This window comes from Talpa europaea, assembly GCF_964194135.1.
Source record: "Talpa europaea genome assembly, chromosome: 11".
Lineage (NCBI taxonomy): Eukaryota > Metazoa > Chordata > Mammalia > Eulipotyphla > Talpidae > Talpa > Talpa europaea.
In genome coordinates, this window is record NC_140078.1 from 93891775 (window position 1) to 93908357 (window position 16583).

A 16583-nucleotide genomic window follows, 5' to 3' on the forward strand; every position below is an offset into this window, starting at 1 on the left:
CTTAGTGACAGGGAACCTCACTATCAGGGTGTGGGGAGGTGGCCTTCCCTTGAATGCTACTTTCTGCTCCACAGTGACCTGGGCAGCCTCACCTGAGTGAATGTGCAGGACTGTGGAGCTTCCCGAGGCTCACCCTACCCTGTCTCCTGCCTGACATATTATGAATTTTGTTTTGGAAAATTTTCATATTTCTTGGAATTTTGGTGGGAATGGGTGACAAGTTTTTCCATGTTGATCCAGTCTCCAGAATTGATTTTTAAATGGGGAAACACTCTTAATCATATATATGTCTTTCTTAACCATAAATATATCTGATAATAAGTACATATTTATATTTATTTAATTACTGTAAAATAGTTTTCAGTACTTAATTTGTGTCGTATTTCAGAAGTAAATTTACCTTAATTATTTGATTTCAAACAATTTAAATCTAAAAGAATGATTTTCTTAGCATATGGCTTAGACACTTATAAGTCATGGTGTAAAGAGCTAAGGATATTTACAGATATTTACTAACACTGCCTTGAGCAAGTAACACTAAGACTGGTTCCACTGAAGGGAGTTAAGCTTGTTAATACAAAGCCCCGCGCTCAGGTGCTATAGCCATCACTTCTCTTTCATTTTGCATGTTGGCAGCTGTAAGTCCGCTCTACCTGTCTCCCCACTCCAGCACCCACACTGGGGCAGCAGCTCCTACCTGGGATATACTTTCCTTATGGCAAAGGGGAAAGCAAGAGAGTTAGTGGAATTGCTCTTAATGCAATCATCCTTAAGGATTCTGTTGTGACAGTTGCCCTTCTGTTCACTCACCACTGGTCAGATCAGGTCTTGTGACCAACCCCGGTGTTAGAGGGGCAGAGACACCTAATTCTCTCAAAGGGGACATTCAGCCACAGCACAAGAGGTGTGAGCATTTGGGAATAAGAATCTAACCTACAACTTAAATCTTCAAATATAGCTAATAAAAAGATCTAGCTACAAAGTAGTATTCTAGCTTTTTTCTCATATGGTAGATAGTACATATTAAAATGTACTTTGAGGGCCTCCCTGGTGGTGTAGGGGTTAAAGACACAGCACTGTCAAGCTATTGCCAGTCACTGTAGCATGAGTTTGATCCCTGGCCAGAGAGCTGACCCACATGGAGCAGCAGACTTCTCCTTTCTTGCCTGCTGCTCCCCTCAGCAGTGTATTTCAATCAGTCTGCCTGCTCTGCTCCCCACTCTGTCTCTGGTGAATCCTATTACCTTGGCAACAAAACACATGTAGGAGTTAGGCTGGGCATCTCAGTTGCAGATGTCTAGTGCACATGCTGGGTAATGTGTGTCAACCTGGTGGGCCATGGAGTGGCCAGAGCGGGCATCAATCTGGTGTGTCTATGAGGTTGTTTCTTGATGACGTAGCATAAGAATCTGTGAACTCAGTGAAGTAGATTGTGTCCCCCACTGTGGTTGGACACCACCCAATCCCATAAAGGCCTCAATAGAACATGAGACAGAGGAAGGAAAAATTCATCCCTCTTCCAACCTCCCTGCTTGGCCTGGACTGAGGCTGAGAGGACTCCCCGGGTCCTCAGGCCCTCAGATTTATGCCACCAGCTTTCCTGGATCTCCAGCTTGCAGAGGGCAGGTCATGGGGTTTCATATCTCTCTATCTCTGTATCTCTGCATCTCCTGTTGGGTCTGTCTCTCTGGAGAGTTCTAATACAGTGCAGCAGCAAAGGAAATAAAGACCCTGGAAGAACTAAGAATGAGGTTACGGAAGAAATGGAGATTTTGTTTACTCCTTTGGAGCATTCTTGGACTTATTTTAATTTGGCTAATTTATGCATTTGAATATTCTAATTCTATAGCATATGGCATAAGCTCTTATAAATAATGATTTTCAAATCAAGAATATTCACAGTTCACTAGAAGCTATCTTGGGAATGCAGCACTAAAAACTCCTTCCTCCCCTAGACCTGAACCTTAAAAAAAATCTAAACTTTTTTTAAAGGTACTTGTGCTCCAAGGCTTTTTGCCAACTCCCTCAAGCTTCCACAGGCTGGTCCAGTATTGGAGAGACTTTGTAACCTTGGATGCAGAATGTCGGACTATTTCTCTCCTCTTTTCCTGGAAAACGCGCCCCCTCACGTCCTGGATGTCTTCAGAGCCCTGAACCATAGTGTCTGTCTTCCAATCCCAGTGAAATGCTGTAAGATCTAGGTGGGCCACAGCATTCTGCTTAGGCCAAATGCCTGGAGGGATTGGCACAGTTGGGGGGTGTTTGTTCACCCCATGCCATTCTCTTCCATCCAGGAGCCCCCTCAGGTCTGACTCCCTTAGTTTACTCTAGCTGATCTCTGATATTTTCAAAGCACTGCTTCTTCTAATTGTCCAGATTATTTAAATTTTACCGTTTTCTCTATACAACCAGGGAAGCTGGGAGATTTAGTGAGATATAAGCTGATTCATCTTAATTTCAGGAATGTTTTCTCCTAGAAATTTTATTTGGTTGTTTCACAAACCGGCATTGTATTTTGGGGTAGTTTTCTGTTTCTATCTCATACTTTCTTTTCTTTTCTTTATGATTTTGATAATTTAAGATAAAGTACTTATTTTATAGTTTGTATCCTGTTAGATGATCTGAAATTCTCAGGGGCCTAATTTCATTGTCTGTTATTCTGCTGACTCTTAGTTTTGCATTTGCTTTGGCCAGATGTTCCAAGAGGACATTAGCAGCTGTGGACCAACTTTGGTATTAATTTCTTGGCTTGGTATTAATTTCTGAGACCAAACAATAATTACATATTTGAATCTCAAATATGAACAAGCAGAGAGAGATGGTTACGAAATATGAGGGGAATATTATTTTCTCTACTCTTTCCAGGCCTAGAAGCTTTCTTATCACTTGTTTACTGGTGAGTGAGTATTCCTCAGGGTCATCCTTGTGAGGTGTGGATCACATGTTGGATTCATACCTTATCTATGGAGACTCTATGGAGTCTCCACTTTAATGGACGCAAGGGCGTGGCAATTGTTTCTGTGACATATTAAAGCCAACCCTTGGGTTACTGGGCCAGATAAAGCCCTAAGCTAGACGAGAAACCAGCACCTCCCACCCACTCTGATTTTCAGTTTTCTCTTTATGTAACCCCCAGGAACTGTCTTCATCTTTTCATAGGTCAGCTGTACATGTGTGAAGAAACTTGTATACTTTATTCAACATTTTTGGAGAACGATTTTCAACTTGTTTAGTTCTCTGTAATCCCAGAAATAAAAGTCTGATACATTTATTTAAAAGTCTGATTACAGGGCCTCCCCTGGTGGCGCAGCGGTTGAGCACTGGGCTGCGAAGCTGCCCACAGCCTCTGCAGCGCCGGTTCCATCCCTGGCTGCCAGCGAGGGTCCCACATGATGTGACAGACCTCTCCTGCCCTACCCGCTGCTCCCCTCCGCAGTGTATTTCATCACTCTGCTGTTCTGTTCCCCACTCTAGCTCTGGTGAATTCCCTCACCCTCCTGCGCTTCTGACTGTACCCAGTGCTTGTATAAATAAATACATAAATCTTTAAAAAAAATAAAAGTCTGATTACATATCTGATGTAATTGATATAACTTACATCACTGACTTATAGTAAGACTAATAAAATGTTATCCAATAGCGTCATCAACATTGTATCCACAAATATATAAAACCTGAACATTTGGATTCAAATGTAATTTATATATGTAATCATGTATGTTATAGATATTATATAATTTCTATATATTGTAAAGCCTTACATTAACTGTTCCATGGTTATTGGTTCTAGTGCTGCATAGATGATGCTTCAAAAACACAATAAAATCTGTCCTATAGAAATAGTTGAAACTGTGTCACTCTTCTCCTACTATATGTTCCTCCAACTTACAATCTTTGCTTTAAAACTCCTATTTTCCCAGGGAAACTAGAAATGTTGAGGTTTTATAGCTTTTAAACATTAAAAGATATAGCCATGAAAGTATATGTTTATATGGGAATCCCTTTGCATATGCTCATGTATTATTTATATCAGGTTTTAAAATGTTTGTATTTTGCTTGAAATTGTATATCCTTTACTTTTTTTAGGAGGATACTTCATCGAGACTTGAAATCCAAGAATATATTTCTGAAAAATAACCTACTTAAAATTGGTAAGATTTTTAAAAATTTGTATTAAAAAACATGGGAGCATATATTCCAAATGTTTTCAGTGTATCAAATTGAAATATATGGTGCCCTGACAGGTTAGAGTAATTGTACTTGATTTGAACTTCTCAAACTTTTGTTCTTACTTGCTGGGGCCCAACAAAACCCACTTATTTCGTTCTTGCTTATCTGATACAAATTGAGATTTAAGACATTTCCTATATGCCCGATAGACTCAGCAGATCATTTTTGAATTCCTGCTCCATGCCAGGCACTTTGCAAGTGGTTAGACTCATTTTATTAGTTTGATTGATTATTACAGGCTTCCCCTCTTACCTGATCATCAGCAATTAGCAGTTATCACAGGTAATTAAAATGTTGATGTAATGACTTTGTGAGCCTTGGTTCTTCTTCAGATCTGTACCTCCACTCATGACAGTAACTGATTGTTTAACCTTCCTGTAGGATGTTCTCAGATAGGGAAGGTAGAAAAGCATGTAACTAATTAAGCAAGTGTAGAGAAGCCAATGGATTCAAATTTTTGTCATCATGTTCTTGGAAAGTCTCAGGTCTCTGATTTAAAACTTTTCTTTATTGGAAATTAAGAACGAACTGTCCCCCATCAGAAGAAATTACACATCTTTATATTCAACCCTTTCAGAATCACTGTTTGTTGTTATTCAGACTTCAAATAGCTTTTTGTTTCAATCTGCTGGCTTTCCATGATGCCAGAAATAAAGTTTCAGCTTCACTTTCCTGGCTCAAAGCCTTCTCTCCCCCTGTAAGGCTTATGTTTCTAAAGCTGTTCACCAGCATTGTGTAATTTAAAAGCCATCACTTTTCTTTTCCTTTAAAATGGTCTGAACCAATCATATTAACATTTCAGATTAGGGCCTCCCTGGTGGTGCGAGGGGTTAAGTCTCAGCACTATGAAGCAGTCCTTAGCCCTACAGCGTGAGTTCAATCCACTACCAGGGAGCTGACCCACATGGTGCAGCAGACCTGTCCTATCTGACCCACTGCTCCCCTCAGCAGTGTATTTCAGTTAATCCACCTGTTCTGCTCCCCACTCTGTCTCCGGTGAATTCTCTCAACCCCTGGCACCTCTGGCCTGCACCCCAGCTCTTGTATGCATAAATAAATAAATTTTTTTTAACAAAACATTGTCAGATTAGGGCCTCCCCGGTGGCGCAGTGGTTGGTTGAGCACCGGGTTGCGAAGCTGCCCGCGGCATCTGCAGCGCCGGTTTGATCCCCGGCTGCTCCCCGGCCACCGGAGGAGGGTCCCACATGGCGCGCAGACCTCTCCTGCCGCCCGCTGCTCCCCTCAGCAGTGTACTTCGGTCCTTCTGCCTGCTCTGCTCCCCGCTCTGGCTCTGGTGAATTCTCTCACCCTCCTGCGCTTCTGACTGTACCCAGTGCTTGTATAAATAAATTAATTAATTTTTTAAAAAAGTTTAAAAAAAAATTGTCAGATTAGACAGTTGTTAATTTCCAGTGCTGATTTTTCAGTGTTTTAAAGTTGTTATAAAAATCAATTGTTATTTCAAGGTGATTTTGGAGTTTCTCGACTCCTGATGGGCTCCTGCGATCTAGCCACAACCTTAACTGGGACCCCCCATTATATGAGTCCTGAGGCTCTGAAACACCAAGGCTATGACACCAAGTCGGACATCTGGTGAGTGCGCCTTGGGCGGCCCTATGACTTGTTCCTCTCTTGCCTGGAGGGATGGTGCGATTCGTCAACAGTTTCCCTTGCTTACTACCCACTGGTCTTAGCCCTTTGAAATATAATTCAACCTGTGACAAGAATAAGAGGCTCTTTTGGATTGGAACTTGATTTATCCTATTAAGTTGATCTCAGAAATTTTCTTTATTCAGACATAAATTGGTTAGTTTGGATTTTTCCCTCTTCACCCAAAAGAAAGTTCTCAATGTATCATACACATTACTTTGACATGTTTTTGTTAGCCATTAAATAAAGCACCTGTAATCCCAAACACTGCTTTATTTTATTTTGTATTACTTTAAGGTTAACTTAGACCTCTGTGAAGGAATGCACTGCTTTTCTTTGTTTTTTATTTTTTTCCCTTCTAGTTACTTTCTAGAATTTTTGCTAAAGATGTCAGCTTTTAGATAAACTTAAGTTTAGTGATAGCTGCATCTGAGCTTTCTCTGAGCTTTGTATCAAAAGAATTTCTTCTATCTCATCATGGAACCAGTTTAAATCTCAGTGCAGAAAACATGTGGAAAATTGTATTCTATTGTTAGCAATAGATTCTATTTGGGGAAAATTTCTTGTTCTTTGAAAAGAAATCTTACATAATTTTTAGTTTCTTAAATGTTGGAAGGACACTCTAGCTGAGAGCTTGCTAATTAAGTCAATAATTATTGTATGCAAATCAACTTAAGTAGCTCTAAGCTTTCAAAGATGAGCCACATGAAAGATTGTATCCCCTCGGTTCTTCTAAAGAGGATAAAGTAGAAAGTTTCCTTTCCTCTGATTAGGAGAAAGTAAACATAACAGGGTAAATCATGCTCTGGAATTTTCCTAAGGAACACCACTCCTGCTCGCTCAAACATGGGCCTGCGCGTGGCAGTTTCTCACTCATCCTGTCTCTTCCATTCACTCTTAGAGTTTCATTTCTAAGTTCTTTGGGAGTCTTTTCTTTGTTAGCATGTTTCTGCCCTGGTGGTCTTTTTCAGTTCAGCTACAACCTTCCTCTCAACCCCCTCCAAAAAACCAGAAGCAAAACAGACAAAATCCCACAATGGTGTGTTCCTAGAGTGAGTTTCTTTCAATCTTGCTCTGTCGAGCACCTATTATTTGCCGATGACTGTGTGCTAACACTTAGGGTATAAACTCCAGTGGTTAGAGTCCCATCCCTTAGAAGAAATCTTCTGGTTCTTTTTTGGAGTAGCTTTCTCCAGTTTGAGAAAATCAATCTTGGACTTTGGATTGAGTTTGAGTTACATACCTACATCCCTCTTCACACTTATTAACATTTAAAAATAGATTCAAACATGTAATTATTTACAGCTTAAAATCATATGGTATCTCAGAAAGATGCTATAGCATATCATTTGAATTAAGAGTAAATTGATTTGTGAAGCCTATCATTTAAGCCTTTGGAATTACATGCAGCAAGGAAGCTACATGTAAGCTACATGCATCTGCTTACCAAATCAGATGGGTATCTCCTAGAAACTGCTGCAGAACCTACAGGGGGAGTGTGAAACAGTCTTTTTTTGTCTCAGCTATGTCTGTCTTCTTTTTTAAAAATGTCTGCTAGTATTGCAGCATATTTGTTATAAATTATTTTAGACTTGCGAAGCTAGCATTAGACTAAGGCAAATCTTTAAAAAGCCAACGTCTTCCACAGATAAAAATTCAGGAGAATTTAAATATATTTTTATATGTTTTGCTGAGGTTATTACTCTTTAGCAAGTGTGAGCTAAGAATTTATCTTCCTCCTGATCCCAAATAACCACCTTATTATGAATTTAGTAATTACCTTGGTTCTATCTGAATCAAAACAGGCTTATCTGGTAATGAGATTTCTACTACCAAACCTAATGCAGAAAAAGTCGCAGAGAACTATTAATTATAGTGGCAGATACATAAGTGTGATGAGTAATCTTTGGGAGACACTCAGAAAAATTAGGTTGAATGGAGTTGAATTTTTCTCTTATACTGCGTGTAGAATCTGTTTACTGTGGAATATTGTCTTAGGATTAGACACACTTATGAGTAATTGGCAGGTGTTTTGCTTTAGCACTAATAGCTGCACATATTTATAGTGCTTAGAGAAAAATTGGTATAATACCAATTATATTTTCATCTGTTAAAGTTCACCCATATGTAACCTATCCTCCTGCAATCTGTTAAACCTTTTCAAATTCATCTATTTATAGCATTAATTGTACAGAAGTTTCTCCCTTAAAAGCAGGTTAGTTTCCAAAAGTTTATAAACAAGTGTCTGAAGAGTCAGGATAATTAGGTTTTCTGAGGACAACATTTTGAATCTACCTGATTTCTATAAGCTATTGCTAAACATTTTTTTCCCTGCAGGAGAAAACTATAAGGTGTGAGTTGGGTTTCTCGGTCAGTTCTTTAAATGGACTTAAATAGTTACAATTTACTATTTTGGTAGGAGAAATAAAGGACATTGCTATCAGAACGGTACACCTATCAGAACGGTATTCTAGTTAAACAGAGTATTTCATTATTGGTGTTATCTTACTGTGAAATGTCAACCAGATGACTCTTTGATCCTGTGCCCTCTATGTGGTGGGAAGAATAGATACATTTTTGCCAAGATACATCTGGATGTGGAGTTAGGTGAGCTCCTTAGACGTGTAGATTAATATGTTTCATCAGATTTGGGAAGTTTCCAGCCATTATTTCTTTTAGCATGTGTTCTCCTCCTTCCTCACTTCTCTCTCTGCTACTCCCGGTCTGTGTACATTGGGGTACCCACATTTGTCTGATACAGTGCTTATTTTTCTTCATTCATTTTTCTCTCTGTTCTTCACATCACATAATATCTGTCAGTCTATCTTCAAGTTCACCAATTCCACCAGTGAAAATCTACTGTTGTCCACTCTGGTGAATAATTCACTTCAGTTGTACTTTTTTAATTCTGGAATTTCTCTTTGGTTAATAATTGTGATCTCATTGTTGATACTCTCAAAAATCTCAGGTACTTACAAGTCTTGTTTTGTCTTCACATTTGGTGAGCAGGTTAATGAGTCTTCTCCAAGTTGCAGAGTTGCTTGGCTCCAGGCTTCCCAGTGCCAGGACTTAAGCTGTGCCCTGCTCTAAAATGAGCCTGTCTAAGGCTGGAGAGAAAGAGCAGGGACTGAGCAAAATCATGCAACTGGATGGAAAGTGCCCACTCAGATGTGGCATTCTGAGAAAGCCATGTAGCCAAGCCCAATAGCAACGGGAAGGTTAACTAGACTTCTTGTGTTGAATATTCTGACATATATCCATGTATCAAATCATTATGGTGTGCCCCTGAAAATGATGTTTTATGTCAGTTGTATCTCAATTTTAAGAAAAAGGAAGGAGAAGGGTAAGGTGGATATTTGCAAAGAGTAGGCCATCAACTGGGGGAATTAGTCTTATAAGGATGACAGCACAGGTTGTAGAAAATGGACTGGAGTCAGGGAAGCTCGTGGAGACAAAGAAGTGAACTAGGCAGTCCTTCTATTAACCTGCCACTTTCTACTACTTCTGGAGCTCTGTCAATCTTAAAAGAGCCACTGGGGACTATTAAAGATGATTAAAGCAGTTGGACCACGGCCATTCAACCTGAGTGTGAAGTAGTTTGTGCCACATGGCCAGCGCAGGCTGTTGCCATCCCCAGCTTTTCAGGAGTGACTGAGTGAAAAACACTCAGCAATGGCTGATGCTTGGATCCTTGTTTCCATTGCAACCTCCTTCTCTACCCCAGCTCTGAACAGTGTCCCTGTTCATGTCCCAAACCTTGTGGTTTATATGGAATCTCTGATTATTACCCCAAGAATAGCCAAAGATGCTAAAAACTTTCCCTTTTATTTTCTCTTCTACTGCCATGGGATCAGCTGGTCCTCCCTCTCTCCCCGGTGTTGGTCCTGCCCCCAATCCTTCCATTGACCAAAATCCTGTGGTATGGAGGGCATGGACTCCACAGGGGAGGAAGGTGAGATGCTCTTCCCCCAAACATTGTAAAGCTTGATTGTGGAAGAGAGTATTTAGTAAGAACTTATGTAGGGATAAAATTTGCCCACATTTTGTTTCTACAATTCTAAGGATCTTCTCCAACACATGCTACTCTATTGGGATGGTATGGTAGACAGAAGAAATTCACCTTTCCTTTTAAATATTCTTGTAAAAATTCAGTTCCTATTCTAGTCATTTTTCAGGTGCTTAGTACCCACGTGTGGCTAGTGGTTATTGTATCCAGAAATACGGAACATTTCTGTCATTGCAGAAAATTCTAGTAGACAGTCCTGAGCTATACTACTCCAACCCCTTTAGGTTCTGGGGTTTTCTTGTGTTCACCCTGCTTTGGATTGGGCAGACACCCTACTGGTTTTACCTACTATTCTTAGAATAGTCCTCTGTGCTTTTTAGCACTCAGTGACTAGTTTGAGGTTGTTCTGTTCTTGGGTTCTTCATTCACACCATCAGTCCCCTGTTCCTTTTCATTCAAATGCAAATAGTGCAGGTCATGTGGTGGTTGTGGTTTGTCTTCACTCACTTGTACTTTGAGGTTCAGTAGGGGATACCTTGTCTCCTAGTGTCATTGAAAGTGTTAGCTCTAGATTTGGGATTTGCTATTCTTTTTTTCATGGGGAGTCAAGGAGGATCCAAACATTATGCTTCCAATATAGCTTCATTCCTCCCATCCCCAGTACTTAGAATCAGCATTGTAACAAAATCCCTGGGTGATTTAATGCATATTAAAGCTTGGCAAGTACTGATGGAGGTTCTGAGACATGATAGGCCTTAATAAGCAGTCACTGTATAATGTTGCTTAAGTATTCATTCAGTCAGCCCAGTGTTTCATTATATTTAGATGCAGTTTATGGTGATAATCAATTCCACTTATGTGAAGACTTTTATTTAGGGAAATACACACCACAGCAAAAATACTCGTATTAAATTTTTATTACTCTGTTTATTCAATTAAGTTTTGTGGACTCTTTTCTAGATGGATGTCAGGATGGTCTTGATTATGTCAAATAAAAATATTATCTAGAAAATCAATAAAACTTCCCCCAACCAACTGCAGTCTTGCTTTGCGGTGGGATGGTCTTCTCTTTGCAGAGTCTGGGAATATTTCAAAGGGTAAATTGAGACAAGACAGAGTCTGAGTTCCATTTGCAATTCATTATCAGCCCATGCTTCAGAAATCCTCTGGCCAGTTCTAGTTTACTTGGACAGATGGCAAGTTTATGAAGTTCAGGTATAATTTGCTTCCCAGGCACATGATCCCAAACCTGCTACATTCACTCCCTCAGGGATTTATTTGCTTATTTCTTCACAGGTGGTGGTATTCAGGAAAAAAAAAAAAAAAGAATGCAAATCACAGACTTCTATGGAAAATGTGCCTCTCACTTATTTGTTTACTGCTCTTTCTCACTACTGTCCCCCTAACTTTCCACATTGCCAGATTTAAGACCTGGGGGTGAACTAATAGAAAAACCTTCAAAAAAGGATGGAAGTGATGACTTTGCAATGATATAATTATTTTCACGTAGAAATGTCTGGTTGAAAATTGGTGAAAATAGAAACTATAGATATGTTGATATACAGTTGCTATAATAGAAAGTATATATAATAGATTTTAAAATTTGTGACAGGATAATAAAAAATCTTTAACCCTATGTGTCATGGTAGTTTCTATAACCAGGTTGTCTCATATTTCAGTTATGTGTTCATGCAGGCAGGCACCAGTGCAAAAGTTTCCTTTCCCTTTCCAAAAATTTCTGTTCAGTAGACAAATTATTCTCCATCAGTAGATCAAAGTAAAACAGGTAAATGGAAAGCAGTTGTGTCTTCAGTGTAGCTGAGAGGACTTCCAAAAAAGAGGATGGTCTTGTATCAAAATTAATTGATTACTGAATTAACCTCTAGATCGAATTTTTCCATGGTCTGGTAAGCCAGATAAGTCTGCATCTTTTTTCAAGCTTGATAAATTCATTAAGTGTGGCTCAGGTGGAGTTAGGTCTCCACAAAACCAGTGTTTGACTTGTAATCAACTCACTGTGCTTAAGAGACCACTCTGCCCCTTCCCCCTCAAGCAACAGAAATATAAAAGCCGAACTTACCTGCTTCTTTTCCGTTAGCTAGAGGGTCTTATTTGTGTACCGTGGTCTGATGCCTTCACCGCTTGTCGAGTTATAGGGATCCCTGAAAGTGGGCAGTGTGTCCAGATACCACCTGAAGTAAGACATTAAATCTCAGCTATCATTGTCATTAAAATAAAAAGAATCCTTTATTCAGGACTACATTTAGGTAGGAATTCCCCCTTAGTTTTCTTAATGATGTAGAATTAAAGATATTTCTGTTGGTCTAGAGGTTACTGATTTGCCTGGTTAATCCAAACTAGTGTTGGATTGATCTAGAATTTTAATACTTTGTTCTACCCCTGAAGGGAGAATTACCCATTTTCATATAAGCTTCAAGTAGCTCTTCCATCCTATTTGCAAATGGATTATATTCAGAAAACAAATAAAAAGTGCCAGTTTCCTTTTATGAAATGCTTGGCTACACATTGAGGGAAGTTAGGCTGATAAATTAAATCTTTGTTTTGCATATAAACATCAATGAAACTGCCTTAGAAAGACAAGAGTTAGCTATATATTTTTTCTTCATAGAGATTAAGTAAAAAATTCCTTTCCAATGATCAAACTCTTATTGAGTCCTTACTATGTGCAGGCATTTTCCTGCCGGTTGGTTTGCTCTCTTTAGACAAAGAGTAGTCATTCAGACTTACATTTTGAGCTTTATTCTTTCACCTTTCTCTCTGTCTGAAATAGTGAACATATATTTAAATGGGAAAAAATGAGGAACTGAAATTTTTCTCAAAAGAGAGGTGCACGTTAGTGTCTCATAACCAGCCCCCTAATACAACTTGTGTATGTGGCTATCAGACTTAAAATAGGACATTTGTTCCTTAATTCAATTCTGTGACTTTTTCTCCAGGTCTCTGGCATGCATTTTATATGAGATGTGCTGCATGCATCATGCATTCACTGGCTCCAATTTCTTGTCCATTGTTTTAAAAATTGTTGAAGGTGACGCGCCTTCCCTCCCTGAGAGATATCCAAAAGAATTGAATGCCATCATGAAAAGGTATGGTAACAAATGTTTCGCCACAGAAATGATTTCAAATTCTACTTACATTTTATTTGAAAGGTAATTCTGTTTTTAACATTTACAGCATGTTGAACAAGAGTCCTTCACTGAGACCATCTGCCATAGAAATTTTAAAAATCCCTTACATTGATGAACAACTACAGGTATTTAAAATGAAAGTGCTACTGGGAAACACGTGTTAGCATTTAACATCTATGTATACTTTAGGATTAGTGGGAATGAGATGCATTAAGAATCAGTGAGACAATGAAAGAAGAAGGGAGAAAACTCAAATAGAGTCAAAATGAAGTTATCACAGACATCACAGAAATTCAGAGGATCATGAGGTGACTGTATGTTTGTATGTTAGCAAATACAATGACCTAAAAGAGAGGGACAGAATCTTAGAATTATACAACTATCCAAGACTGAACAGGGAAGAACAGACCAATTATAACCAAGGACATTGAAACAATAAGCAAAACTCTCCCCAAAGACAATAGTCCAGGACCAGATGGCTTCACAAGTGAATTCTATCAAACCTTCAAAGATGAGCTAATACTATCAAAAAAGATGAGCTAACTCGATCAAAATAGTTTGAGGAAGAGAATAATTCTAAACACATTCTTATGAGGTTAACATTACCCTAATGCCAAAACCAGATAAAGACAACACAAAAAAAGGAAAACTCCAGATCAATTTCCCTGATGTAGGAGCAGTAGGGAAAAAGCAAACACTGTAAAGTAAGGAAGGGGCTTTGGTGGTCAAAGCTGGAGTAAGTAACATGAGAAGAAGCAGGCAGCATAAAGAGCCTAAGAAAGTGTTGAAATCATAGGGAAATAGCTGTTATAAGCCCTGACCTAGGTCATGTTCCTTTGAGGGAGGCTCAGAGGGGAGGGATCTTAACTAGGTGCTCTCAGGAGAAACCCCTTGAGAGCAGGGTAAGCAGGACAGGAGGGGAGCTGGGCAGAAGATCCCTGAGTACAATGGACTCTTGAAAAACATGGGCTTAAACTCACAGGACACTTATACGTGAGTTTTTTTCAGTAAATATCATCAATGCATGATTCGTTACATCTGTAAATAAGAATTTATTTCACATTATCTTTCATTTTTGATGTCTAGTGTTAGAAATGTGTGTAACATCGACAGTGTTTTGTGTCATGTATGACAATAGTCATGCAGGTACTAACAGATGACGCATCTTGTAACAAGATGACAAACTTACCATATAGATAAGTCTAGTACAGTACCGTAAATGTATCTTTTCTTACTTGTGATTGTTTTATAGCATAGTCCTTTCTCTAGCTTACTTTATTGTAGTACATATAGCATATAAAATATTGTTAATTGACTATCAGCAAGACTTCTTGTCAACAGCTAGCTATTAGTAGTTATGTTTGGGGGTACTCCAAAGTTACATTAGGGAGGTCGGTGCTCCTAATTTACCTGTTGTTCAAGGATCCACTGTGTAGAAAGAGCTGTCTTCACTAGCTCCGGGAAAGTCCTCTGAAAAAGAGGTATAGGTGCCCATGTTATGTTAGATCAAAACCACACTGACGGGGCTATGTGCATACCCCGCAAAAAGTCAAAAGGGATCCAAGGGTCCTATTGGGACTGGGGTGCAGCAAGTGAGGCATTTGCCCAGAGGCAAAATTAAAGAGGCCACCAAAAACTCAGTAACCAAGGTAACTAATAAGCTGATGCACTATTTATAAAATCCAGTAACAAAATATCAAAAGCTGAAAGACAGGATCCAACAGGACTAGGATTGGTTTGAGGCCGGTTGGGCAGGATGGTATAAATTCTGGGTTGCGTCCTGTCTGTAGTCTGACTTACAGTATTCATCACGACTTTTTGGTATTAATTCTAAATTTTAATAACATTACTTTAAAGTAGTATTTGTCTTGGCTACTGATATGTTGTTGTCCCCTCAAATTTTGCATCTGTGATGGGTGCTTCTCATGTCCCTCTCTAGTGATGGCCTTGGGAGTGGGGACATTGTCCACTGCAGGCCCAGAAATGGGAGCTAGCAGGTGTTCTTGGAGCAGAGGGAGGGCCTGCCCTGGCTGGGTGACAAGGAGTGAGAGCAGGGGTTGCAAAATGAAGTTGGGGAGGGAGGCAGGAGCCTGACTGTGCAGAGATCTGATTGCATAAGCTAACATGTAATTTTCTGTAACCCGTTGTCGGGGATAAATAGATATCAGTGGGTTTTATTTTCAAGCTCTCAGACATGGTCAATAATACTGCAAATCAGAAAAGACACCTGGTAGTTTTATGCCCTTTCATCCTTGAAGAGGAGTCATTAAGGTATATCAGGTTGGTTCTTTTTTTCCAGCACCTGATGTGTAGATATTCAGAAATGACGCCGGAAGACAAGAATTTGAATTGTCAGAAGGAAGCTGCTCATATAATTAATGCTGTGTAAGTAATTGCTTTGTTTTTAAAAAGCCCAATGAGCGTAAATGTTAAATGCATTTGTCTTTAAAAATCTATTAGTGCTAAACTGGCTGCATGTATCCTAGAATTCACTAAGTCTTGCCAAGAAATTAAGGAGCTTCCGTAACTTAGTGTTCCAAAGCTCTCTGCCCCAGGTGGTAGCAAATTGGAATCATAAAAGTTTAAACCACTGCACAGCTTACAGATCTGCAGGGTAGCTCTGCAGTCGCCTTGTACCTATCTAGAGAAATTACTATCTCAAGCATTCAGTGATAGTTATGCTAATGACCCATCCATATTAAGCGTAAATGGCTTTCACAAGTTGGTTTAATGGGACCTGGCAGAGTATCTGTTGAAAAGGCAACATTCTGGAATCCCGAGACAATTGAAAATAACCCAAAATTTAACTTCCATGGGATACACAGAAGCACTAGAGTATTTCTTTGTGTATTTCACAAAGAACCATAATTATTTCCTGACCTGACTTCTCTTTCCTCATTTAAAATGTCTGTGCTGTAACTTACAAGAGACCAGAATGCTAGGCTACTTCAGAAAAGCTATATACAGCTGTGCAGACTGTGTACTGCACAACTGCAGGGCGCACCACTTATAAAGACTGTAATTTTGCTGAAGGAACACTCTATTTGATCTTATAAGGACCCAGTAACAATGGCAGAGCTGTGCAAGGCAGTGGGGTGAAAGCCATAGCCCTCAATTAGCCTGATCTTCCGGGCCAAGTAGCACAAATATGCGTCTCTAACACCCAGTCTGATGGTTTCTCAACTGCACCACGTTTGTTTTCCATCTTCATTTTCAAACTGAGAAAACTGTTGTTGGGGAGGAAAATTCTTCCTCTACCCTTTTAGGTCCTTATGGCTGGAAAGTAATTAAATCAACAGAGGACCGATTAACAGGAGAAAAAGACCAACTTAATTTCACATCCATGCAAATGCCATATGGGAGATGAATATGGAATCTGTGTTGGGAACAGAACAACACACTTATATACTTTTTAAACAAAAGAATTCTTGAAATTCTGGTTTGGAGAGCTAATTCAGTGAGTTAAGGAAAGCTTGTTTATGCAGGAGAAACCAGCCCTTAAAGCTTCACAGCACTGAAGTGTGTCCATCCCTCCTGCTGCAGGGAGA

General features: G+C 39.4%; 1 protein-coding gene across 1 annotated transcript in view; it reads left to right on the forward strand.

Moving 5' to 3' along the window:
• NEK11 (NIMA related kinase 11) overlaps window positions 1–16583 on the forward strand; it is a gene marked incomplete at both ends in the record, with an annotated part of 143220 nt that overhangs the window by 46977 nt on the left and 79660 nt on the right. Inside the window, 5 exon segments of the mRNA XM_084247818.1 lie at window positions 4087–4151; window positions 5697–5823; window positions 12844–12993; window positions 13082–13160; window positions 15335–15420. Coding sequence (XP_084103944.1) covers window positions 4087–4151; window positions 5697–5823; window positions 12844–12993; window positions 13082–13160; window positions 15335–15420 — 507 coding nt within the window.